A 24768-nucleotide genomic window follows, 5' to 3' on the forward strand; every position below is an offset into this window, starting at 1 on the left:
CCCAACCAAAGGATCAGTGTTGGGTCCCCTGATGTTATTGGACTTCAACTCCCATAATCTCCAACCAAAGGCTTGAGATTATGGGAGTTGAAGTCCAAGAACATCTGGGGACCCAACATTGAGAATCCCTGGTCTACACCAATGGTTCCCAACCCGGGTTCCTCCTGAACTCCCAGCACCCCCAGCCACAATACATTGTAGTTGTGGTTCAGCAACATGTAGTTGTGGTTCAAGAACCCAGGTTGGGAACCCCTGGTCTACAATGACTGGCAGTGTAGATGGGCAGAGGTTTCCCAAGGTTTCAAAGGAGCATTTCCCAGTCCTACCTGGAGATGCCCGAGAGTGAATCTGGGGCTTTCTGCATGCAATGAAGATGCTCTACGGTTGAGTTACAGCCCCATCCCAACACACTATTATGGATCTTGCCCATTTTCTGGGCAAAGAGAGAACTCAGGAAGGCTGAGTGTCTCTCAGACTGGAAACAAAACAGGATATCCTCAAAATAAGGCAGTTGTTTTTCTGCGCACTTGGCAGCAAAAAGTGGGGGGGAATGAAGAACCAAAGAAAGGGGAAGAAATTCCCAAAGGTGCTGATAAATTATTAATAAATAATTTATTCAATATTGCTGATGACCGTGAGATGCTCTTCTTCAGAGACAACTTAAGGAATTCACATTAATCAAAATATATTCTGCGTACTTATCTGATTTCATATCTGGGGATAATACCCCATGCCAACAGTGATGACATCAACAATACTGAATAAACTATTAATAATTTGTCAGCACCTTTGAAAATCCTTCCCTGCTTCCTTCGGTTTCGACCTGTGGTTGTGCGTCATTTTTCTCCCCTCTTTGTTCCTTTTTTTTTTTAATGAAGAACTTCTCTGATCTTTTTTGTCCTAGCAACTACCCTGACTCACCACCAGAGGGCAGTGCAGTCTTATCGCAGTAGCAGGCACCCTGAACCTCTGCATACATCAGCTTTGATGGGATGTGCAACTAAAAATCTAGATCAGGGATTCTCAGTGATGGGTCCCCAGATGTTACTGGACTTCAACTCCCATAATCCCAAACTAAAGGCCACTGGGGCTGGGGATTATGGGAGTTGAAGTCCAATAACATCTGGGGACCCAGCGTTGAGAATCCCTGATCTAGATTGTCAGCTTTGCCATCTGAAAGCTCCTGAGCGTGCTCAGCCACTGAAACCTCTTGGTGGCAAAATGGCATGGTGGGTGGCGGGGGGGAGGGATGTGGTGGAGAATGGTCTTGTGGTAGCAAGCATGTCTTGTGGTAGCAAGCATGACTTGTCCCCTTAGCTAAGCAGAGTCCACCCTGGTTGCATATGTAAGGGAGACCAGAAGTGTGAGCACTGTAAGATATTCCCCTTAAGGGATGGAGCCGCTCTGGGAAGAGCAGAGTTTCAAGTTCCCTCCCAGGGCTGAGAGAGATTCCTGCCTGCAACCTTGGAGAAGCTGCTGCCAGTCTGTGAAGACAATACTGAGCGAGATAGACCAATGGTCTGACTCAGTATATGGCAGCTTCCTATGTTCCTATGTTGTCGGGATGTCACCCCCGCTTTCCTTTCAATCTTCATACCTTTATACAAAAATCATATTAGAGTCTTATTCCATTCTTTGCAGGGGTACCTCCATATTTTTTAATTATTATTATTATTTTGCTTCCTCTCTTTGTTTCTCTTCTTTTCTCCTTCTTCCCACACTCTCTCTTTTTCTATCCATTCTCCCTCCCTCGTTTCCTTCTTTCTTTCTGTTAGACAATTCTGCAGTCAGGGGATGCTCATGGGTGCAGTGTGAGCTACATGTGCTGTTTGGCTAGTAGGAAACAAAGCGGAGAATACAACCTGGGCGCTTTCCCAATTACACCCTGCAACGAGGTCACGACGAATCTCTGAAGTATGCTTCCATGCTTCCTGTGTTGTGACACCGCAGTCCCTACATGGACAGCAGGGTGCCGTCATATTTCCAGTGCCTTGTTTTGAATTTAATTGCTGCAATATAGTGCTATGATGTCGTATATCCAGCATAAGAAAGTTGCTGTTTTTTCGGGTTGTTAGTTTTCACAAGACTGCTCCCCCTGCTGGGCACTTTGCTATTTACATTTTGAAAGCAATTTGCCTGAATGGAAACATTTTGCTTCTGAGTGGCTAATCTGGAAAGCACTCTGGCTGGCAAGTGGCAGCCTTCAGGAGCTGCACGGACCTGCTGTCACTTTTGGAGGACTTTCTTTCCTTTCTTTCTTTCTTTCTTTCTTTCTTTCTTTCTTTCTTTCTTTGCTTAATACATTTGTATACCACCCACTACCAGAGTCTCCAGGCAGTTTACATCATAAAACAGACCAAGAATAAAACAAATCAAGAATTTAACCGTTAAAACATATACAATCAGATTAAAATATCCATACAAACACACCAACTGACCAGAAAGCTTGGCTGAAGAGATGTGCCTTTACTTGTTTCATAAAAGCCAACAGGGATGGAGCTGCTCTAATCTCAGCAGGAAGAACATTCCACAGTCCTCGGGCAACCACAAAGAAGGCTCTCCTTTGAGTCGCCACCAGCTGAGCTGGTGGCAGCCTCAGACGAACCACCCCTGAAGATCTTAATAGGCGGCAGGATTCATAACAAAGAAGGTATTCTTTTAAATACCATGGGCCCAACCATTAAGGGCTTTATAGGTAATAACCAGAACTTTGGATTTTACCCGGAAAGCTATTAGTAGCCAGTGTAGATCTTTTAGAACCGGAGTAATATGGTCTCTACAGGACGTCCCAGAGACCAATCTGGCAGCAACAATCTGCACCAATTGCAGCTTCTGGACTACATACAAAGGCAGCCCCACATAGGGAGTGCATTGCAGTAGTCAAGCCTGGAGGTTACCAGCCTGTGCACCACTGTCTTAAGGTCACTCATTTTGAGGAAAGGGCACTGTTGACGTTGCCTCAGGACTAGCATGGCCTGTCTGAGTGTCTGCCTATTCTCCCTGCCCTGCCTAATTTGTAAACAGATATTACAAAAGCACCAGAAATGCTTTCTCCTCCCAAGGAAACTGAGCCCCGTAAAAGGCTCCCCTGGAACATCCCCTTGCACGGTTTTTAGCGTGAATGACAAAGAGGGCAGTCAGGCATCCTTGAGCAATGAGGACAGCATGGCCACACAGGATGCCGCAACCCAGAGATGCATGCACTGTGCAGCAGATAGGAGCAATTGTCTCACATGATCCTGCAGCACTGGGGCTACTAGATTTCCACTTTGCACGCGATGCTGGCCGGGGATTTCTGCCACTCTCCTGTGATTTCCCCTTTCTGTAAAGTCCACATTTTCCCATCCGTGCATCAGAGTAGCCACGTCATCAGCAAGACAGCAGGCAGCAGCAGATGTATCCAAGCAGCGCCTCCTGCTGGTGCTGTGTTGCAGTGGGAGCCAGAGCAGCATCGGATGGAAGCATTGCGACTGAGACCCAGCAACTGGGGCTTCTCCCAACAGAGCTTCTCCAGACTGCAACCACGCAGCAAGGTTTGGCCACCCTCTGGAAACAAAAGCACTCATGACAGAAAATTGCCAAGGCAGGCTGGCAGATCAGACTGTGGGGAAATAATGGGGTCCTCTACAGGTGAGCACAGCAGGAGCCGGGGCGGGGGGCGGAAAGCTGCAATGCCCAGAGGCTTCTGGAGGGTCTGAGCAGCGCTGGAGGATGGGGATCCAGCTGTTTCAAAAGCTATTCCAAAAGCTAGGCATTTTGTCAATCGGAAGGATCAAAGCTGAAATTTGCAAATCTGTATCGCTAGAAACTGAAACTGAAACTGAAACATCTCAGAATTCCCATGACAGATGGAGGCTATTCTGGCGATCCTCTTCAGGAGAAGTGGCCAGGCTAGGTTCAGGGGCCATGCACTTTCCTGACTGGCCAGATCATTGGCCAGATGATCACCGGCCAGATTCTACAGGCAAGCTAGGAGGAGGGGAAAATGATGGCCACATGCAAGCTGGGTACAGAGACAGGCAGAAGCAATGAAGCCAGAACTGGTACCCAATTCCAGAGTGAGGGTGAAGGGAAAGGATAAGCATGAAAATTCATGTACGGTTAAACTAATCTACTTTGTTCAGAAGTACAGGATGATAGAAAGGACCGATATCTAACTGCTGGCTGCATGGTGCTCAGAGAGAGAGGCAGAAACATTCTGGCAGGTGGGGGCGGGGAGAAGAAAGGAGGGGGAGGGGGAAGTTACTCCCGGGAAGTTCCTGAGTACACTCTATCAATTGAGGGGTCATAGAGGCAGAGATAAGCAGGAAAGAGAAGGAGACCCTCACTGACTATCTCTGCTCCCAATGCCCCTAGTGGTCATTAGGGTTAGTGGTGCAAAAGGTCAATGCCATCTCGATTGGGATCTCCCACAGAAAGTACTTCCTGTGTCACCCACCTCCGTTCCCAGCTCTCAGACAACCACTTCCCCTTCCTCCTGCCTCGCTTGTAGAATCCTCACGATGGCCAATCGGAAGCGCACGTGGCTTCCAAACCCGGAAGGGCTGCTCCTCCTACCCTGAAGAGGATCGCTGCATTGTGAAATTGTAACACCACACTATTTCACTGCATTACTCAACACGGATCTTGGTACTTGAGTATCAAAATGCAAATGTGGTCAAATATGGAGGCCGTTCTTGAAATGCTAAACGTGGTTGCTTCAGATGTGGAAGTTTTATTAAATATCCAGGCTAAGAATCTAGTCTAGTCTAGCAGCCCTCACTGGAATTACACTCAAGCAGGGGGGAAGAAGAGAGAGGGTATGTCTAGAACCAAAATCTCCAAATGCCGGTCTTGAACTCGGCACCGCTGATCAGGAAGATGCTCAACTGTTCCCACAGAAACTCCATTTTTGTGTTATGCTAGCTCTGTAATCCACATGCACAGCTTCCATTGGCTAGAATATATGCCTGTACTGCTTCCCCTAGAACATAAGAACAGCCCTGCTGGATCAGGCCCAAGGAGGCCCATCTAGTCCAGCATCCTGTTTCACACAGTGACCCACCAGATGCCACTGGAAGCCATAGGCAGGAGTTGAGGGCATGCCCTCTCTCCTGCGGTTACGCCCCCTCTCTTTTGCTTTTCTGTGTTGTATGGACAAGATTCACAAATTGCTCTGACGTAATGCAAGAAAGGCTCGAAAGCCTAAAGCCATTGTGGCTGGGAATGATGGGAGTTGTAGTCCAACAACATCTGGGACCCAAGGTTGGGAACCCCTTCTTTCAAGTGATTTCAGAGATGTGCGTGGAAATGTTCTGCCTTTTTCTTCTCTCCCACCAGCCCTCTCTTTTGGAACTCCAAATCTCCCACCAGGAAAGACCATGGATAGCGCAGCCTCAGTTCTATTCACCACCTACTCACCACCCACACAACTCACCTGTGACATTCACACACATCTTCTGCTCCCCAACACACTTGATGTGAGTCCAGTTTCCTGGGGCGCATTCACCTCGACCCGATTCACAGCAGCTGGCACATTCTAGCCCATTGGCAGGCTTTCGCTTGATCCCTGAGGAGCCAAGAGGCAAGGGCAAGCATCAGTTTCCAAACTTTCACCCCTACGGGGCGACCCTTTCCACATGAACTCAATTTTATGGTATTTGTTCTCTTTATAGCCAGCTTTCGTTTCATCACAGAACTGGGCTTGTCTATAAGGAACACCTGTGCACGGCAGGGAATTCTGGGACAGATTATAGGACTCACACTCTGTTCCCACCCCAGGGATACCAGGTTGAGCCATCCCATTATCTTTTCTTAGTTTAAATGAGCTCACCATTTCATCATTTTAAATTCTGATTTTCAGATCTGATCTGATCTTTAACTAATTTTAAAATGAGCTTTCCAGCTGCTTTGTATGGTATTTTGTATTTTCTTTTTACCGTTTTTATCTGTTATGATTTGATGTGTTATGTGTTTTTATTGTATGTTTTAATCCTCCTTGTGAGCTGCCCAGAGAACAATTTGTTATGGGGCTGCTAACAAATAAAGTTTATTAATTATTAATGTTATCATCATCATCATCATCATCATCATGATGTAAACCACCCAGAGGTTTTCTATGGGACGGTACAGAAATGCGATAAAATACATCAATAAAATAGTGGTGCACGGTAGCATTATGGCCTGGGCAGAAATCCCATTCAGTCCCGAAGCTTAATAGCCGATCTCATCAGCTCCCTTTCCCCACTGATGGGCGGAGCGTTCACAAGCTCTCCACCCATCACAAGCCAGCACACTACCTTGTTCTGAAAAATGGCTGCAGATGCTCTTGAGTCCCGGCCGGCCATCATTACACAGTGGGGTAGAACAGCAGCTGATCTCCAGCCGGCCTGAAAGTTCTGGCAGCACGTACTGCCGCTGGCAGAGGGTTTCGAGGGCACACGTCCGATAGGTCATCTTCCAGGAACCATCTATCACTAGGAAGCCAAGGAAGGGACACAGAATAGAGGTCCATTCACACGTTATTTTCAACACTCGTACAATGAGTGTATAGAGTACACAGGTACCGATCTGTACACGGGTACAATCATTCACATGTTATGCTGAACTCAGGTAGAGAAGTACGTTTCCAATCTGTACCATGCCTTTGAAGGGCCTGTGACCAGGTTCACTTTTAAAATGAACACAGGTACAGTCATTCACACACTGTACATATGAGTGTACAGATATCAATACACTCATATAGTGTAATGTCTGAATTGGGCTTAGGTCACAGGTGGGAAAGATGGGGATTTGATATTTGATATCTTATTATTTAATTGTATTTACTTGTTATACCCCACTCCTCCACTATTCCTTGGACTAGGACCAGGAAGACCCGAGTTTGAATCCCTATTCAACCATAAAACCCACTGGGTGACTCTGAGCCAGTCATGATTCTCTCAGTCTAACCTACTTCACAGGGTTGTTGTGAGGATGAAAATAACCATGTACACCTCTCTGAGCTTCTCGGAGAAAGAGCGGGATATAAATGTAAATAAAATGTAAAATGTAAAATATTTCTTGGGGCTCCTAGAAAATCCAGTAAAAGCAACTCTATCTATCTATCTATCTATCTATCTATCTATCTATCTATCTATCTATCCTAATAAACTAGAAACTATCTAATAACAAGCCTCCGTTAAAACGAAAGTTTAACATTATACGTTAAAATGTTAGACCTTTAAATCCCACCAGACAGAGTTACAGCTAACATGTTAAAATGCCTCTTTAAGAGATGGGTCTTCAACAATTTCTTAAAGGCCCTGAGGGAGGGAGCGTACCAGACCTGTTCCGGGAAGGCTCTCCAAAATCAAGGGGGCCACAACCAAAAAGGCCCTCTGCATTGATACCGGAAGGGGGTTCTATGCAAGCCAAACCAGTTCTACATACATTCCATTTAAAAATGAAATGAAATGAAGTTTCCCATTTTTCTCCCTGCAAAACGTTCTCCCTTAAACATCCCTGGAAATATTCAAGCAAACTCTCAGCTTACCAGTGAAATCCATGCACTGGTCCATGTCCCCCAAACACTTGATGCGGGTGGTATTCTCGTGAGTGCATTCCCCTGTCCCGCGATCAAAGCAGCTGTAACATTCCATGCCGTTGGGTGCCTGGGGATTCATGGGCGGAGCTAGGAAAGCAGAGACAGATGGTTTCAGACCACAGGAACATAGGAAGCTGCTTTATACCAGGTCAGACTCTTGGTCCATCTGGCTCAGTATCATCTACACTTATTGGCACACCTTCCAAAATGGTGCAGGGGTTCAAGAGGGCTCCCTTTTCCTTAAAGGGTCCCCAAAGGTGCTGGGCACAGTGGGAAGGACTACTTCTCAATGGTGCTGGGGGGAGACTGTGAAGTATATTCAGTACTGGCCGAAGCTTCACAAAGGCCCCATAAACAATTATTCGGGGTGGGGGGAGCGTCCTTATTTATTTCTATTATTTTTTCCATTATATTTCTATACCACCTGATATGTACATCTGTAGGCGGTGTACAAAATTTAAAACCATTTTCAAAAGTCAAAACAGATTAAAATACACGAGACACAATCAAAACGATAGCATAAAACAGCTATTAAAACAAATCATTAAAAGTAATTCTAATTAAAAGCCTGCAAGAACAGAAGAGTCTTGAGGGTCTGCCTGAAAACAAACAGAGGAGGAGATGCTCTTATTTGAGCAGGGAGAGTATTCCAAAGCCCTGGGGCAGCCACAGAGGAAGCCCGGTCCTGGGTCGCCACCAAACGAGCTGGTGGCAACAGTAACCGGACCTCTCCAAAAGATCATAAAAGGTGGCAGGGTTCATGACAAAGGCTGAACTCTCTTAAATACCCAAGCTGTTAAGGTCTTTATAGGGTAGGCTTGATGGGGGCTGCCACCACCTCCTGGACCTTACAGTGAAGAACATCCCTGTTCCTGCAGGAATCACAAAATTCACACGGCTCTCGTGAAAGATTCCATGCGGTTCCTTGGCCTGCACAACTTGCGAGTTTCCTCCCACCGACAGAATGGCACAGCCCACTAGGCACGTGTTGTGGTCCACCAAGGTTTGAGATGTTTGCGGCCTGCCTAGCTAAGATCGGGCTCCCCCAGTCTGCTCCCACTCTCATTCCGTTATATCCCCCCAGCCCATTGGAAAGGCTTTGAATCCTGTCTCCCCAAGTGCTCACTGCCTGTGAAGCGGGTGTTGCAAAGATCCGTGTTACAATAGTAGGTGTTGTGGACCTCCCAGTCATCTTCCGAGTACACGTTGGCAGTGCGGTTGGACACGCCTTCCCCCGAGCAGCCCTTCATCACGTACTCCGCTATTTCCAAGTCTGGGGACAGAGATGGGTGAAGGGGTGAGGAATGGACAGAGAGGGACACACAGGGACCATGGTGTCTATGGGCCGCTTCCAGCCTCGGAGGCAAGATGCCTCAGAAAAGGGAAGCATTCAGAGGGAGGGGAGGGGAGCATCAGCAAGAATGAGGACATCCCTCATCACCTCTTGCCTGTGGCCTTCCCAGAGGCATCTGGTGGGCCACTATGTGGAACCGGATGCTGGACTAGAGAGGCCTTGGGCCTGATCCAGCTGGGCTTCTTAGAAAGCTGCCATGTTCCAACTCAGACCATTGGTCCATCGGGCTCAACATTGTACACTGACTGGCAGTGACTCTCCAAGGTTATTATAGGGGTTGTCTAAATCCCAGCTTACCTGGCAGCATAAACACTCCTGTGTAGTTGTTTGAATCTGGAAGATAATTGAGGGGGGCAGAAGATTAGTAAAGGATTCTGTAGGCGGCATTTCACAAGCCAAAACTGAGATGTGCAATAGTGAAAGAGAGAGGGGAAAGTTCAGACTGAAGATCTAACTATACTTTACACGTGCTTTAGAAACCCAACACTGCTTTCCACCCCCCTCAGAAAAACAGAGGGGAACATAGGAAGCTGCCTTATACTGAGTCAGACCATTGGCCCATCCAACTCAGTATTGTCTACACAGACTGGCAGTGGCTTCTTGCCAGGGAGGGAACTTGGAACCTTCTGCATGCAAGCAGATAGCAGATACTCTTCTCAGAGCGACTCCATCCCCTGAGAGGAATATCTTACAGTGCTCACACATCAAGTCTCCCATTCATATGTGACCAGGATGGACCCTGCTTAGCTAAGCGGACAAGTCATGCTTGCTACCACAAGACCAGCTCTGCTCCCATGCTCCACCTCTGAGCCCCTGCTACTTAGGGATGCATGTTTGGCCTCGGAAAATCCACTTACAGAAAAGCTTGATGGTGGAGGAGAAGCAGGAGCGGTCTCTGGGCGTGCACAGCTGTTCCGACTGGACACATTCATCGAACATCCCCATACACTGGTAGCACCGCAGGCCGCCGGCTGCAGAAAGAGTTGACAGCTCGACAACCAGCCCCAAATGTAGATTATACATAAGCAATCCCTTCAGGTGGTATCCTCGGAGTCCCACCATTGAGATGGTAGCACAGGCAGGTCCAAAAGCCACCGGGTATGGTCCATGCCTTCCCCAGTGAGTGGGAAGATGAAACCGTTGCTAGGCAACCTCACCTACCTGCCTCATGAGCATATGACGCTGCCTTAAGCCCTATTCAGACATTACATTGTGCCTGCATCTAGGTAGATGTGTTTTGTGTGTGAGAAGGGACTGTACCTGTGTACAGAGGCACTCTAACCCTCTGGGACTTTGGCATCCCAGGTCCAAGGGGGCCTCCAAATGGCCAGGAGGGCTTCCAGCACCCTCCCCACACCCGCCCCACCATGCCAAACCTCCAGGTTTCATAGGCTTGCGATGATCTCTCTCAACTGCGCAGGTGTGCCTCGCAGTTAGAAAGAGACGCTGTGCCGAAAGAACAGGCCCAACGTCGCTCCGGCCGCAGCCGCTGGGGCAAGGGGAGAAGGACTTCTGGGCTCACCCCCCACCCCCGGCAACCAACCCTCGGCCATGTGGTGACTGGAAATTTTAAAAACCAGAAGTTTGGCGCAGAAGGAGACCCCAAAAAAGTAGGTAGGGGGGGAGGCTCACGGGGGGGGGCTCATGCCAGGGGGCAGGGGGAAATTGCCTGGGTGTGCCCCTGCCTGTGTATATTTTAGAAGCGAACCAGAGTACAGGTCCCTCATAGCATGGTACGAATGCTGTACCTGTGTTCGACAGGTGAATCACAATACCTGTGTATAGATCTGTACCTGTAGGCAGATTGTACAAATGTTGAACCTGACATGTAAACAGGGCTTCATAGTAACCTCACTCACTCATTCTCCCTCCATACATGTGGAGGGGGCAGGAATTCACCCCCTCGTCTGTCCCCCCCCAACATCCCTGCAGTCTTTGCAACATCTGGAAGAGGAACCTACATCCACAGGCTCTCTGCCTGATCGGGGAACCTTGCACAATCATCAGAAGAGCCTGAGGTGGGTGTGGGGGAGCTGATAAGAACATAAGACTCCCTGCTGGATCAAGTCCAAAACAGTGGTCCACCACCAGACCCCTCAAGCCCACAGGCCAGAGATGAAGGGGTGCCATCTCTCCTGCTATTGCAACTGGTATTCAGAGGCTTCTTGCCTATAGCCATCATGACTAGTAGCCATTGATAGGCCTGTCCTCCATGAATTTGTCCAAGCCCCTCTTAAACCATCCAAGATGGTGGCCATCACCACATCCCACGGCAAAGAATCCCACCCGTTAATTAGCCACTCTGGGCAAAAGTACTGCCTCTTATTGGTCCTAAATTTCCTGGCAGTTTCACGGGATGACCCCTGGTTCTAAGGTTGTGAGAGAGGAAGAAAAATTTCTCTCTCCACACTATGCATGATTTTACAAACCTCTAATCATGTCTCCCCGCAGTCGTCTTTTTTCTAAACTAAAAATCCCCAGGTGTTGTAGCCTTGCCTCATAAGGAAGGTGCTCTAGACCCCTGACCCCCTTGGTTGCCCTCTTCTGCACCTTTTCCAGTTGTTTAATGTCCTATCTGAATCTGAGAGATGGTGACCAGAACTGGACCAGAACTGATGGGCAATGCTGGTGGGAGGAAAAGGCCGAGATCTCTTTCCCAACTCTTGCCCTGCTGGGTATCTCTGATGAAACCCACTCAAAGGATGGATTCCGTCTTACCTGCAGCCAGCACTGAGAAAAACGTGGCTATCCCCAGAGGAACCTTGATCCCTTGCCAGCATTTCTGCCACTCTGCCATCCTCCTCCTGTGTTGGGCAAGCTGTTCCTTCACCTTCCAATCAAGGTGTGTTTGCAATAATCACTCTGGCGATGTATGACCAAAGAATTTGTTTGTTGGCTCAGAATCAACTATGTTTCCGAGATCACCTGCAATCTGGTATCCAAGGACGAGAGATATGCTGGGCTGGGCCAAAGTCAGGGTGGAAAATACAGTCCGTTCCTCTTGAGAAGTGAACCACCTTCAGTCTCCAGACTTTAATAGGCTGATGATAGCAAGATCCCAGTTTATCACAGGTTCTTTCTCCTTTTAATGTGTTTAGCAAATGGACAGGTTACTTCTTTCTTCTTGCTTTCTTTTCTTTTCTTAAGCAGACCAGAATCCGGAGATCTCCTCGAAGCAGCCTCCCTTGGACTTCAAGGGATGTGGCTCTAAAATGAAGATCAAGAGTTATTTAGAGAGAGATGATTTGTTTTATATGCTCTTAAGTTTTAATTGTTGTTGGGTTTTGACTGTAAACCGCCCAGAGATTTTATATGGGATGGTATATTTATTTATTTATACAATAAATAGATAAATAGGTTTTGTGTGATGGGCCCATAGCCCAGTGGAAGAGCATCTGCTTTGCATACAGAAGGCTCCAGGTTCAACCCCTGGCAGCATCTCCAGGTAGGGCTGGGAGAGACTCCTGCCTGAAATCTTGGAGAAGCCGCTGCCAGTCTGTGTAGACAATACTGAGCTTGATGGAGTAATATTCTGATTGACTAGTGGATCTTGGCAATCGATCCAGGACCGATCCACCAACCTCTCACACCAGACCTGGTCAAGGAGTCTCCTGAATTTCACACACATGTCACCCTCGGTCCGAGTAATTGGTTGTCCTCGATCAGCGCCCTTCCCCAACAACCCATGTGGATGAAAGTTATGGTGACCGCCTTGTGCATGCAATACGTTGGCAGTGTGGTTGTGTCGATTCAATTAGAAGCATTAAAAACACAGCCTTCTCCCCAGACACTCCGCCTCCTCGTTTACCTGATGACGTTGGGCGATGCCGTGCAAAGGGTGAAAAAACATTCCAGTTACAGAGAGGTGACATGGGCGATGAAGCAGGACGCTCCCTCAGGCGTCACAGAGTGGTTATGGCTCGTAAAACTTAACTGGTTGCCCTCTTAAACCAACCCGCCCCCAGTCCCACCGAGACTGCACTCTCTAACCTTCCAAGGCCAAACTTTTCCACTCAGCAGACTGCCTTTTTCCTTTTTTTTCGGCATCCCCAGTGTTTTCCTAGTATTATTGTTTATGATGCATGTAGCCACAAGTCCAGAATCCTGCATCAGGGGAAACAATTTATTCTGCAATTGGGAGGCATTATGTGAGTTCAACATTACCAGGTCTGATTTCAGGGTCATGTTATGCCAAATATCTCATGTTTAGCCATGGATGGCCTCAGGGCCAGCCAAAGACGTTTTGGTACCCCAAATTTTAAAAGGTTCCAAATTTAATCCTTGGGAAGATCACCAGCAATTTTGGCCCTAGCAGCAAAGGAGAACAGCAAGGCTGTTCCTGTAATGAATATGCAAAAGGGAGAATTCTAACAGGTGCAGCTTTCCCACCACCTGTGGTGACAAGCTGTACCTGCCAAAATTCTATCTCTCCCTCTCTGGCACTAATGCAAAACATACAGCACCCTCACTTTGCATCTGGTCTCCCTAATCTTCTCACCATCAAGTCCATGATCACCTGCAAATCCCTCCTTTCCCATCCCCAAGTGTGCCAATTTGATATGGTCCAGAATGAACCAGCCACAGTTCCCAGGCACCACCTCATTAATGGATGGGTTGCATCACTCTGTCCGCTCCTCTCTTGGAGCTGCTGAGCAGGTTTCAAGCCAGTTGAGTTTTCGCGATCAGAGGCAACCTGGACGCAGAGCTGGGAGTGTGTGCCTTGCCAAGCCTAGCAAGAGAACGGGACAGACCGGAGAGGTGAGGAAAAAAGAATAAGACAATGAAAGCAGCCACTGAGCTCACCGTCTTGATTGCCTTGTTGGCCACAGGTGGGTTGGCACCAGGGGAACTCCCTGCTACTGGGAATCGTCTCTTTGCTTTTACTCTGAGCCAGGGATAGAAGGCAGGAGTTCTGACTTCCAGCTCTTCTTCCCACCCTCTGCCCTCACCTACCACAAAGAAGGTGGCCAAGGGCAATAGAGGGCACAGCTCCTGCATCTTTAATAGTGATGTAAAGAGAAGAGAGGAGTGGGATGCAAGAAGAGATCATTGTGTCAAAGGGAGAGGAAGAAAAAGCTGCATGTGCTGAAATTCTACACAATTGGGAAAAGCACGGGAGCTCTGTCCTCCTTTGCGCAGACACCTGACTTACTCCATCTGTGATATTTAGAAGAGGAAGGCTCTCTCCCTCCGCCCAGCTGTCACCCCTGCACACTGTGCTAGGTCTTCCATAGCACACATCAGAATCCTGCCTCTTTGCTAATGATTGGCGGCTTCTCCACTAGAGTTCCGACCTACAGTTCCTTCCTTCATCTCTTCCTAGAAACATGGGGTGGGGCAGGGGGGGGAGGGGGGACATGGACAGCTCCAGGAGCAGCAACAGGGCCCCACCCCAACCGTGTCACCATTCTCACTTTGTGCAGAACACAAAACTTTCACAGCCTGCCTTCTTCCAGGTGAAGTGGGTACCTTGTCCACAGGGCTCTCACTGGCAGGGACTTTGAATGCAGGATTCCTAGCGTTATCTGCTTTGCAGTTGCCTCTCTCCAAGCAGATCTGACGATCAGGTATCCTATCTCACATCCTCTCCCTGACAGGCCCAGACTATGAGTTCATCAGAATGCCTTCTCCGTAACCCAGCTTTGGGTTCACAGCTTTGGATCCCGAGTTGTTGCTGGACTACAATTCCCAGCTTGGACTTGGGAACTATAGTCCATCTGGGGACCTAAGGTTGAGAACCCCTGTCTTAATGTAACTGTGCAATTCTAAGCACACTTACAAGCAGGGACTAAGCCATGGACCTACTTTTGAGAAAGGATGCCTCGAATTGCACAGCATATTAAGAGTTCATGGTTAAGTTCATGGTTAAGTTTCTCTTCACAGCAACCATGGGAGGTGGGTTAGGCTGAGAGAGACGGGACTGGACCAGAGTCCACCAGTGAGTTTTGTGGCTGTGGGGACTTGAACTCAGGTCTCCCCAGTCCTAATCCAACACTTTAACCATGTGGGCTCTCATTTCTGCTTTTCCCTCCCTGACCCACTCTTTGACCTTCCCCCATTACCCTCTCATAAGATGCTCTCATAAAATGTGTTTTTCTTTTTTTTTTTTTTAAATGAAATCATGTTCACTGATGCCTTCATCAGTTTCCTTCCACAAGTCCAAATACGGTTTGGTGGGGAAATTCTCACTCAGTTTCTCAGATGCTGACTGTGCACACAGAATAGGGAAGACAGATCGTAACCTGTAATAGTATCCTGTACTTTTAAGTCGGGTGGAAAGTAAAAACATTTGGGGGGAGGTTTGAAGATGGGGCCATATTCAGTGGGAGAGCATCTGATGTACATGCAAAAGGTCCCAGGTTTACCTCCTGGTAACATCTCCAGGTAGGGCTGGGGGTGACCCCCGCCTGAAACCTTGGAGAGCTGCTGCCAGTCAGTGTAGACAGTCCTGAGCTAGATGGACCAGTGACCTGACTCAGCATATAGAAGCACATTCCTATGTTTTGGAACTCCATTTGTGTTTGATATGTATATTTGATTCATTTTGGGTCTTGCACTGTTCCTTTTAGGATCCTTTTGAAGGTTCACAATTGGTTCAGAGCTATTTTTTTCTGGGTGTTTTTAAAAAACGTTATCTCTTGGTTTTGTTTTCTTTTTAAATCCCCATCAGCTGCATTGGCGATAGCAGGAGGGGCAATGCACACACACACACACCCCACTGGAGAGTGCCATATTGAATGCCCATTTGTTGCAATATGGGGATTGTGCTGGCAACAAAACCAACAGCAGAAGTTTTAAAAAGTAATAACACATGAAAACCAATGGGTAATAAATGGGGTTCCAGCATGGAATTTTATATATTAGTGTCCCATTAGTTTCCAAACAAATGGCAAATGAACAGAATGGACCCCGTTCAGTTTCTCCATCCTTTCCCCAAACATTTCTATACCCCTCTTTCTAAGAGTTGCCTAGATGAGAGAATTTGACCAGGTGTGACTTCTAGGCATGTGCACGAAACCAGTTTGCCCAGTTTGGTTCGAATCTGAACCAGACTGGGTGTGTTCGGTTTTGCACCCTCAAATGGGGGGCCTGGCTCCACTCGAATTAGAATCGGTTCAGGCCTGGTTCTAGGGTGGCGAGCACAGTTACAATTGGTTTTTTAAAAGATTGGCTCACTGCCTCTGAGGGCTTCAGTGGCCTGGGTGAGAGCTGTGGTGGTTGTGGGGTGCTGTGGCAGCCAGCCACCTCCCCCCAAGACTCCCCAGGCCATTTTGAGGTTGTTTTGGCCCTGTTTGCATGCATGGTAGCAAAAAAAAAATGGCCACCGCGCATTTCATCCCTAGTGACTTCTCTCATTGCTACCATGCTCTGTGAGAAAATCTGCCCCTGACTGAAATGGCAAAAACTTGAATTGCCTGCAAAATGGCCTTTCGGTATTGCTTCCCACAGCTCAAGGCCTGACTTGCCACAAGTGCCTGGGGACCCGAGAGAACTGCACTGACTCATGGCAAGTCTGCAGCAGCAATGAGACCGTTTGTGTGGAGGAGACCCGAGCGGCCTATGGTACGTGTCCTGGAAGCAAGGTTACCGGCTGACTGGCTGCTTATGAAACTGACATTAGTAGCTCCTGAAACTGACATTGTGAGGTTTAGCAAGTGAGGCTTTTCCTACCACCTCTCTCCATGCCTGGAAAAGCTTCACCTGTGGTGTCAGACTGCTTTTGTCCAAGGATCAGATTTTCAACTGGCTTCCACAGCTGCATCCATATGGCTTGATTTGCAGCAGTTAACAGCAGGGGCGGCCTTTTTATGGGGCAAGGTGAGGCCGTTGCCTCTGGTGGCAAATGACTGGGGCAATGGCAGGCTGGCCAGATGCCCCCCAACTGCATTGGACGAAAAACTACCTAGGTTTTCCTCTTACCTTGCTTCCACACAACCGAAAATTGGGAGCACACACAGCTCCCTAACCTGGGTAGAACACAGTTTTTGATTGTGTGAATGACCTCTCTATCTCCATTCTGAGGGGAAAACTTTGTTGTCGAATTTCTGAAGGCACACAGGGGTTGTATAGAGAATAAAGGCGCAAGAAAGGGACCAGTAAAAAAAATGAAGTAACCCCATGTCATATGCCAGACAGGAGCATTGCTGAGTATCTGAAAGATCTGGGGCCTGGGCCCATAACCACCTTTTGAAAATTACGCTCAATCCTATCCCTGTCTTCAGAATAATGATGCATGGTTTTCCAAGTCTTTGATATTATAATACAGTGCCTATGAAAGTGAAAGCTGCAGAGAGCCTAATGTGGCTAGGGGCTCTCTCCCATGCTCTGTACAGGGGCCTCCACTGCTGAACTTTCTTTCATCCATCGGGGCTCATGGGCCACCCCGTAATGGTGTTACTGCCAGGTGCAAAAGAGGACAAGTATGTTCTAAAGCCTTCCTTCTTCCCTTCCCGGGGCTGTCTTTTTACCCGGTGGTAACCTACAGATGCGCTTCTGCTAATCAGTCACATGTTCCATTAAGACAAACAATGCATAAACCATCCGAGCGGCAAATAAAATGTGAAATGCCTGGTTGAGAAGCTCATAAATGGGCTGTGGATGATGCTGTTTGCCTGGAGGGAAAGCTAGCTGGCCAAGGTCACATTTGGGCGGACCAAAGGAAGAGATCGGAGATAAGGAGATTCTTGGCCCGACTCCACAACATCCGACTCCCTCGCAACGTGTGACCCAACAAGCCAAACTGTCCACTGCCCAACTGCATATGGCTGACGACTAGGACCCGACAAATGTCCCATTTCATCTGTGAGGAACTTGATCAATTCTATCTCCTCCGACATTCCACAGAGGGAAATAGGGACATACACAGACCTGGCCCACACACACACAGTACCTTCAAGCAATTGCTGGCAGGGCTTAGTTCTGATTTCTGCCCTCATCCCAGGGAGGATTGGGCCCATCTGCCATGTTGTTAGCGGCCGCCATTCCCGACCCCCCCACCGCCCAATAATGCCCATGACATAGAGTTGTTCCAGGGCATTGTGGGGAAACAAACAGCATCCACCAGGAGGCAGAGGTGCACCTAGGTCATTTTGGAGCCTGGACCTAAAGGCCTTTAGCCCTCCCCCTGCCCCTGCACATTAATCATCATCACGATGGGGCCGATGGGGCCAGCTGGGCAGGTGGTGGCAAGCTGGTTGGGGGGAGGTGAGCATGAGGGGAGTGAGTGGGAGCTGCACATGAGTGAGGAGGCCCTTTTGCCCCACCCCTGGCTTTGTCATTCTGCTGTAAGCGCGATGTAAGCAACCATTCCCCCCCCCCGGCATTCCGAATGCATTCCGAAATGCAACGCATTCTTGGGGCCATTCAGAAGACAGCGATGCATTTCAACGGCCATTCTCAATCTTGGTTGCTCATTGGAGTATGTTCTCCTAGAGCTGATGAAGGCAACCTTGCCTCCCCAGCTGTTATGGACAAAGTTCCCCCTGCTAACTGGGCAGAGAGGCACCTTTTTAACAGGGCGATTCTTTTTACTGAGCAGGGGGAGAGCAACTGGCCCTATCCACCCCCAGCACAGGACCTCCAGTGACTGTTGCTGGTGTCTATCTTAGGTTTCTTTTTTGATTGTGAGCGCTTTGGGGACAGGAATCCATCTTATTTCTTTATTATTTCTCTATGTAAACCGCTTTGGAATCTTTTATTGAAATGTGGTATATAAATTGTTGTTGTTGTTGTTGTTGTTATGGAACTACAACTCCCATCAGCCCTAGCCACAATTTGCTGATGGGAGCTGTAGTTCAACAACACTCTGCCCGAGAGGTTCCTTGTCGCCACAGATGACTTGCTGTGTGTAAGCACCATCCAGAGCCTTAGCTGCAACTGGGTCTTCCTTCCCTTCTAGGACCCATAAGTGAGACCCTGAAGAGAGGATGCAGCACACTTCAGTACTGCCAGTCGTACTTCTCTGTCCGGAGGGGCTTTATATCTCGAAGCATCTACTGCTGCTCCGGTGATCTGTGTAATCTCATCCCCTACAATGGTAAGGTCCCTGGAACATGGCCCGAAAGGAAAGGAAAGGAAAGGAGCTTTGGACAGCAACAGATTCTTGCTCAGGAGGCTGGAGACCCCCATCTCTCTTGCATTAGAGAGAAATTTGTGACCCAATTCTCACAACCCTAATTACTCAATTTTAACCAACACACACATCCCACATGCATATTCCTCCCAGGACAAACCTAGTTACCTGATGCTCTAACCACTAGACTCCACTTCCAGAACCTTGGAAAAACTTGACTGTTTTAGCTTGTGCTTTCTTTCATAGTCACTTACAGCAAAGAACACAACGGCGTTGAGTGTTACAGCTGCATTGGCAGCCTGGAGGAGTGTGGCGGGGCAGAGATCCCAACTGCCCAATGCAGAGGCAAAGAGAATAACTGTGTCGAAATTTCCCGCCAGTGGCTACCAGGTAATCTATCCAAAAGGGGTATAGGTGCTATTTGTTTTTTAAGAGATGTCCTGTAATGGGTTAGGGGTGTGCACAAAACCTGAAAACCCGGTTCGGTTCAAGTAAAACTGGACTCCAACCGAACCAAGTCTGGTTCAGTTTTGTGCACACTCCAGCTGGGACCACTCCGGGGGGCATGGGGGGGGAATTTTAACCAAAAAAATGGCGGACTTACCACCATTGTGGGGCCTCTGAAGTGCTGTCATGGTTGCGGGGGTACTCTCCTGAGGTTCCGCCTCCCCCCAGTCTCATTTGGCCCATTTGGGGCCATTTTCAGCCCATTCTGGGCTTCTCTGTGCTGGTGGTAGCCAGTTTGAAGGCTGCCGTGCATGCACACTAGCCATTTGCATGGCCAGGTCATTTCTGAGCCATGCAAACGTCCATTGCGCATGCACAGCGGCCTCCAGAATACTACAGAGAGGCCCGAAATGGGCCAAAACCAGACAGAAATGAGCCATTTGTGACCAGGGGAGGCTGGCAGGGAGAAAGGGAACCTCAAGAGACTCCCCCCGCTGAGGCCCTGGCAACACCCCAGGGGCCCCACAGTGGCAATAAGTCTGCCATTTTTTAATTAAAAAAAAATACGAACCGGCCCGAGGCCACCTTGGAGGGTTCGACTCGATTTCGAGTTGAACCGGTCCCAGTCCAGTCCAGTTTGAGTGCAAGCTGACTCAGCCTCGAGCTAGCTCATACACCCCTACAATCAGGCCTGTGTGATTTCATGACTATGACACACAAGTGAAAGATCTGGGGTGGGGGTGTCTCATTCAGCCTGCTGGGAATCCCCTCAGCTTTCGTCTCATTCATGAATAAAACGCCTCCACGTTTCTAGATCTCAAGACTGGTTTGAGAAGGTATGGCTAGAAGCAGCTATGGCTGCAGAAGAATGGGATGGAAACTGATTGGAACTTGCTTCAAGCGGCATGTCCTCCTAGGTGAACTGAAAACAGCTCCGAAAAATCACTGGAGAGAAGAAGCAAGGACTTAATATGTCGGTTCCTTCTTTGACGAGCTGGGATACAAGAAATCCAAATGTGACCTTAATATCTTTATTATTAGGACCAATTAAAATGTCGCCAGATTACAACATATATAAATTATAGAGGAAGAGAGAAAATGTGTCGCTGGGAGTGGCAGAAGAAAGTGGGGATGAGGACATCGCTCAGTGGTTAAGCATCTGCTTTGCGTGCAGAAGGTTCCAGGTTCAATCCTTGGCAGCATCTCCAGGTATGGCTGTGAACAGCCCTTGCCTGAAACCTTGGAGAGCCACTGCCAGTCAGTGTAGACAGTGCTGAGCTAAAGGGACGAGGGGTCTGACTCAGTATATGGCCGCTTCCGACGTAGCCCACAGTTTGTAATAGAATTTTAAGCTGCAGCAGAGGTGGTGTTTTGCAGACTCATTGAGCTTGGTGCCTGGCCAAGACATGATCTCAGATGAAACCAAAGCCAACTGGGGCAAAGAGGCAGTGTCTCGTTTCTTCCTAAGCGGACAACAACAACAACAACAAATATTTATATACTGCTTTTCAACAAAAGTTCCCAAAGCGGTTTCTATAGAGAAATAAAAAAAGGTGAATCCCTGTCCCCAAAGGGCTCACAATCGGAAAAGAAATATAAGATAGACACCAGCAAGAGCCACTGGAGGGATGATGTGATGGGGACGAATAGGGTCAGATGCTCTCCCTCTGCTCAGTAAAGAGAACCACCACTTTTAAAAGGTGCCCCTTTGCCCAGTTAGCAGTGGTTCCTCTTTGTTCAATTCACAGGGGACCCTGCCCGTTAAATAAGTTATTGCTCTCCAATATGACGGAAGGGGTTTGCTGCTACTACTTTGTGCCTTGAGAGGCACAAGCCACGGAGCTCTGGTCCTCAGCTCCTGAAAAGACCGACAGCCTGAGATGTTTTTATTAATCTTCTGTAATTTGCTTCTTTTAATATTGTAAACTGATTTGGGTGCCTTTGTCAAGGCAGAAAGGCAGTATAAAAATGTAGTAAATAAGTACGTAAATAAATAAATGTACTAGGCTGTTGCCTTGTTTTATTGTTTTATTTTTACATTTATCTCCTGCTCTTCCTCCAAGGAGCCCAAAGCTGTGTAGATGGTTGTCTTTATCCTCGCAACCACCCTGTGAGGGGGGTTGGACTGAGAGAGAAGTGCTGAGAGTGTTTCATGGCTGAACGGGGATTTGAACTCAGGTCTTAGGACCATAGAACATAGAAAACTGCCTTATATTGAGTCAGACCATTGATAAGTGTCCAAATAAAAACAATACAAACAAAGCAACAGCCTAATACATTTCTTTACTGAGAAGATTTTTAGATCAGTTTTCTATATTCTCTGAGAGAGCACTTCTCTCTCAGTCCAACCCCCCTCACAGGGTTGTTGTGAGGATAAAGACAACCATCTAAACTGCTTTGGGCTCCTTGGAGGAAGAGCGAGAGCAATGTCTCTCTCAGCCCTATCTTGGAGATGCGGCCAGGGAGGGAACTTGGAACTTTCTGCATGCAAGCATGAGGATGCTCTTCCAGAGCAGCTCCATCCCCTAAGAGGAATATCTTACACTGCTCACGCATGTCATATCCCATTCAAATGCAAACCAGGATGGACCCTGCTTAACAAAGGGGCCAATTCATGCTTGCTACCACAAGACCAGCTCTCCCCGCTGGTCATAGTTGGAGTTTGGTACATTACGAGGAATGGTTGCGATGATGGAGAAGCTATCAGGGAAATTTTTATCTGTCATTACTGATCTTCTCACTGAAGGAACCCCGATATAAACAACCTGAGAGTTCTTAGGGGAACAGTCTGAAAATCAGTCCTCCACTACAGCGCGCTTAATATAATGATTAAGCCAGCCCTCTACACAAGACCTGGCCACAGGAAAGTGCTTCTGATAGCTGTGTTATTTTCTACAGAAACTGGCTCAGTGGAGCCCATAATCAAAGGCTGTGCGGACTACCCCAAAGAGGAAATGCTGTTAGCATACAGCATCGGAAGCAGGACCAGCTACGCGGCCATCCGGGTTTGTGAAGGATCTAAATGCAACAACAGGTCTTTCACAGGTAACTTGGAGCTCAAAAGCATTTCTTTTCCAGCGGCCAGAAAAGTTTCTCAGCAGTCTCGAGTGAATTCTAGCTTATAGATTTGTAAAACAAGCCCCTATTAGTGTGCTTTGAAATCAACATTTTTCCACCACCAACTTTCATATTTTAGCCTTGGATATTTCTTCTTCACTATGAACCACACCACCCATTGAGATCATCAGGGGAGGTTCGTCTGCAGCTGCCACTGGAGGCTACTCTGGGAAGGGCCTTCTCGGCAGCAGCCCCGAGGCTTTGGAATGCACTTCCTGCCGAAATAAGAGCCTCCCCATCTCTGACAACTTTTTAAAAAGTCTGTCAGGATACATTAGTTTACCCAGGGTTTTAATTAGATACTGTTTTGATCATTTTAAACATTGTTTTAAATTTAAAATTATTGTGGTTTTTAGTCTTTTTTTAATTTTGTTGTCATTCGTATTTTATTGTGAGCCGTCCAGAGAGGTGAGTCTGGAACAGGATATAAAGATGTCAAATAAATAAATAATATTTAGAGATCCTCTTGGGGTCTGGATATTTAAATATATATATTTTTTAAAAAAAAACCTGGCTGTGCTTGTTATATTTGTCATTGACCACATTCGCATGTAACATGGAACCTGGTAACCCAGTTTCCATGTAACATGGAAACACGTTCTGCACCCCTGAAGGACAGCCCGCACAGCCAATCATGTTGGAGTTGAGGGAGGAGCTTCCCAGGTGCGAAGCAGGGCTGGTGGCAGCCCCTGTTCGGCCGCCACCGCAGCCCCTGGCCCCACCCCCGCCCCTGATGTCAGACGCTAGCCACACCCCCGTATCTGATGTCAGATGTGGGGGCGTGATCTCTCTCCCAAACAGGATCCAAGTTTGAGAATCCCTGACATACTCTGCAACCCCTTATCTCATGCATTTCAGAGCTTCCAGTAGGAGAGCTTAATGGGCTGGCATGTTACAGCTGCCTGGATGCGGGGAACGGAGAATGCTATACAGAAAACCTGCAGCCGATGAACTGCACGGGGACCATGGACCGATGCATGACCATCACAGGTAATCCATGGCACAAGGTCGGAGGCATGGAGACGGGGACGGAACCACCATTGTGCAAATGGGTTCAAAGAACCCGGGCCACCAATTAAAAAGGCTGCTGAAGCCCGCAGGGCAGTGTGGCTCAGGCTCCAGAGAGTCCTGAGCAAGCTCTCCCCTGTCCTTTTCAACAAATCCATGCTGTCAGGCATGGATTCGGGCATGGAGTCCTTTTCAAGCACTGCCTGAAAAGGACAGGAGAGAGCTCACTTGGAGCCCTCCAGAGCCCAGGCATGGGTGGGGAGAGTTCACCTGGGGTACTTCCGGAGTCCGAGCCACACCCCTCTGCATGTGATGTTGTTTCCCAGATGTTGAGATTCCCAGATGTTGTTGACTACAACTCCCAGAATTCCCAGCTGTAATGGCTTTTGCTTGGGAGTTGTAGTCAACAACATCTGGGAATCTCTGTTAGAGGGAACACCGATTGGGACCAGGACAGGGTAAAGGAAGGCTTTAACCCTGTGCATCCACCATGCTTCTGATCTGGAGCCTCCCTGTGCCGCTTCTGCTTCTCCCAAGAGAAAAGCTCCTGTTTGAGCCCAGCTGTGGTCCTAGTTGGGACCACTGGGCCAATTCTCCCACGCAAGAAATTCCCAAGAAGGTTTGAGTCCAGTTCTCTCCAACTGGCTGAGTCCAAGTTTCTCCAATTCACAGAGACAGCTAGCTGTCGTGCTGATGGCTAAATGAAGCCTCCATCTTTAGAGGCAGTATACCACTGAGTTGCTGGGGGTGGGGCAAAATGCAGGGAGAGCTACTGTCTTCCTGCTTGCCATCTGGGTCTGGTTGGCCGCTTTGGGAGACAGGATGCTGGACTACCTACCCCCCTGGTCTGATCTAGCAGGGCTCTTCCACCGGTCATGCTGCTAGGAAAGGCAGAGGAGCCCTGCCAAGAAAACATGGCAGCCGTACCTGTTCCCTGCCAGACCCTATGACCACTGTTCCCTCTCCCTGCTCTGCTTTTCTGACACAGACTACGTCCGCCATTCCAGAATCCGGGCCGGGTGCGCCAACCAGCAGCTCTGCCGACCCACAGCCTTCTACGGAGCCCTGATGCCCAAACTGCCTGCCAGTTACGTGGCCTGCTGCCAAGGTCCCTTCTGCAATGGAGGGCAGGCCCAGGGGCCCAGAAGAGGATGGGGGGTCCTGCTTGCCCTGCTGGTGGCCCCACTGCTCATAGCACTGGACTAG

At 48.3% G+C, this 24768-nt stretch overlaps 2 protein-coding genes across 2 annotated transcripts; one reads left to right on the forward strand and one right to left on the reverse strand.

Annotated features, from left to right (window-relative positions):
• Positions 1-3352: 3352 nt before the first annotated feature.
• Positions 3353-11715, reverse strand: LOC128332872 (urokinase plasminogen activator surface receptor-like). Its single transcript, XM_053267648.1, has 8 exons — positions 11637-11715; positions 9776-9889; positions 9216-9251; positions 8691-8837; positions 7514-7651; positions 6279-6455; positions 5417-5548; positions 3353-3546 (listed from the first exon to the last, which is right to left on the reverse strand). The coding sequence occupies exons 1-8, from the start codon at positions 11713-11715 to the stop codon at positions 3353-3355; spliced, it is 1017 nt and encodes a 338-aa protein (XP_053123623.1).
• Positions 11716-13698: 1983 nt separating this feature from the next.
• LOC128332873 (urokinase plasminogen activator surface receptor-like) lies at positions 13699-24768 on the forward strand. The gene is made up of 7 exons (XM_053267649.1): positions 13699-13747; positions 16368-16481; positions 18817-18954; positions 19237-19380; positions 22336-22482; positions 23413-23544; positions 24551-24768. Exons 1-7 carry the CDS (start codon positions 13699-13701, stop codon positions 24766-24768), a joined length of 942 nt encoding a protein of 313 aa, XP_053123624.1.

This window comes from Hemicordylus capensis, chromosome 7 (assembly GCF_027244095.1).
Source record: "Hemicordylus capensis ecotype Gifberg chromosome 7, rHemCap1.1.pri, whole genome shotgun sequence".
Classification (NCBI taxonomy): Eukaryota; Metazoa; Chordata; class Lepidosauria; order Squamata; family Cordylidae; genus Hemicordylus; species Hemicordylus capensis.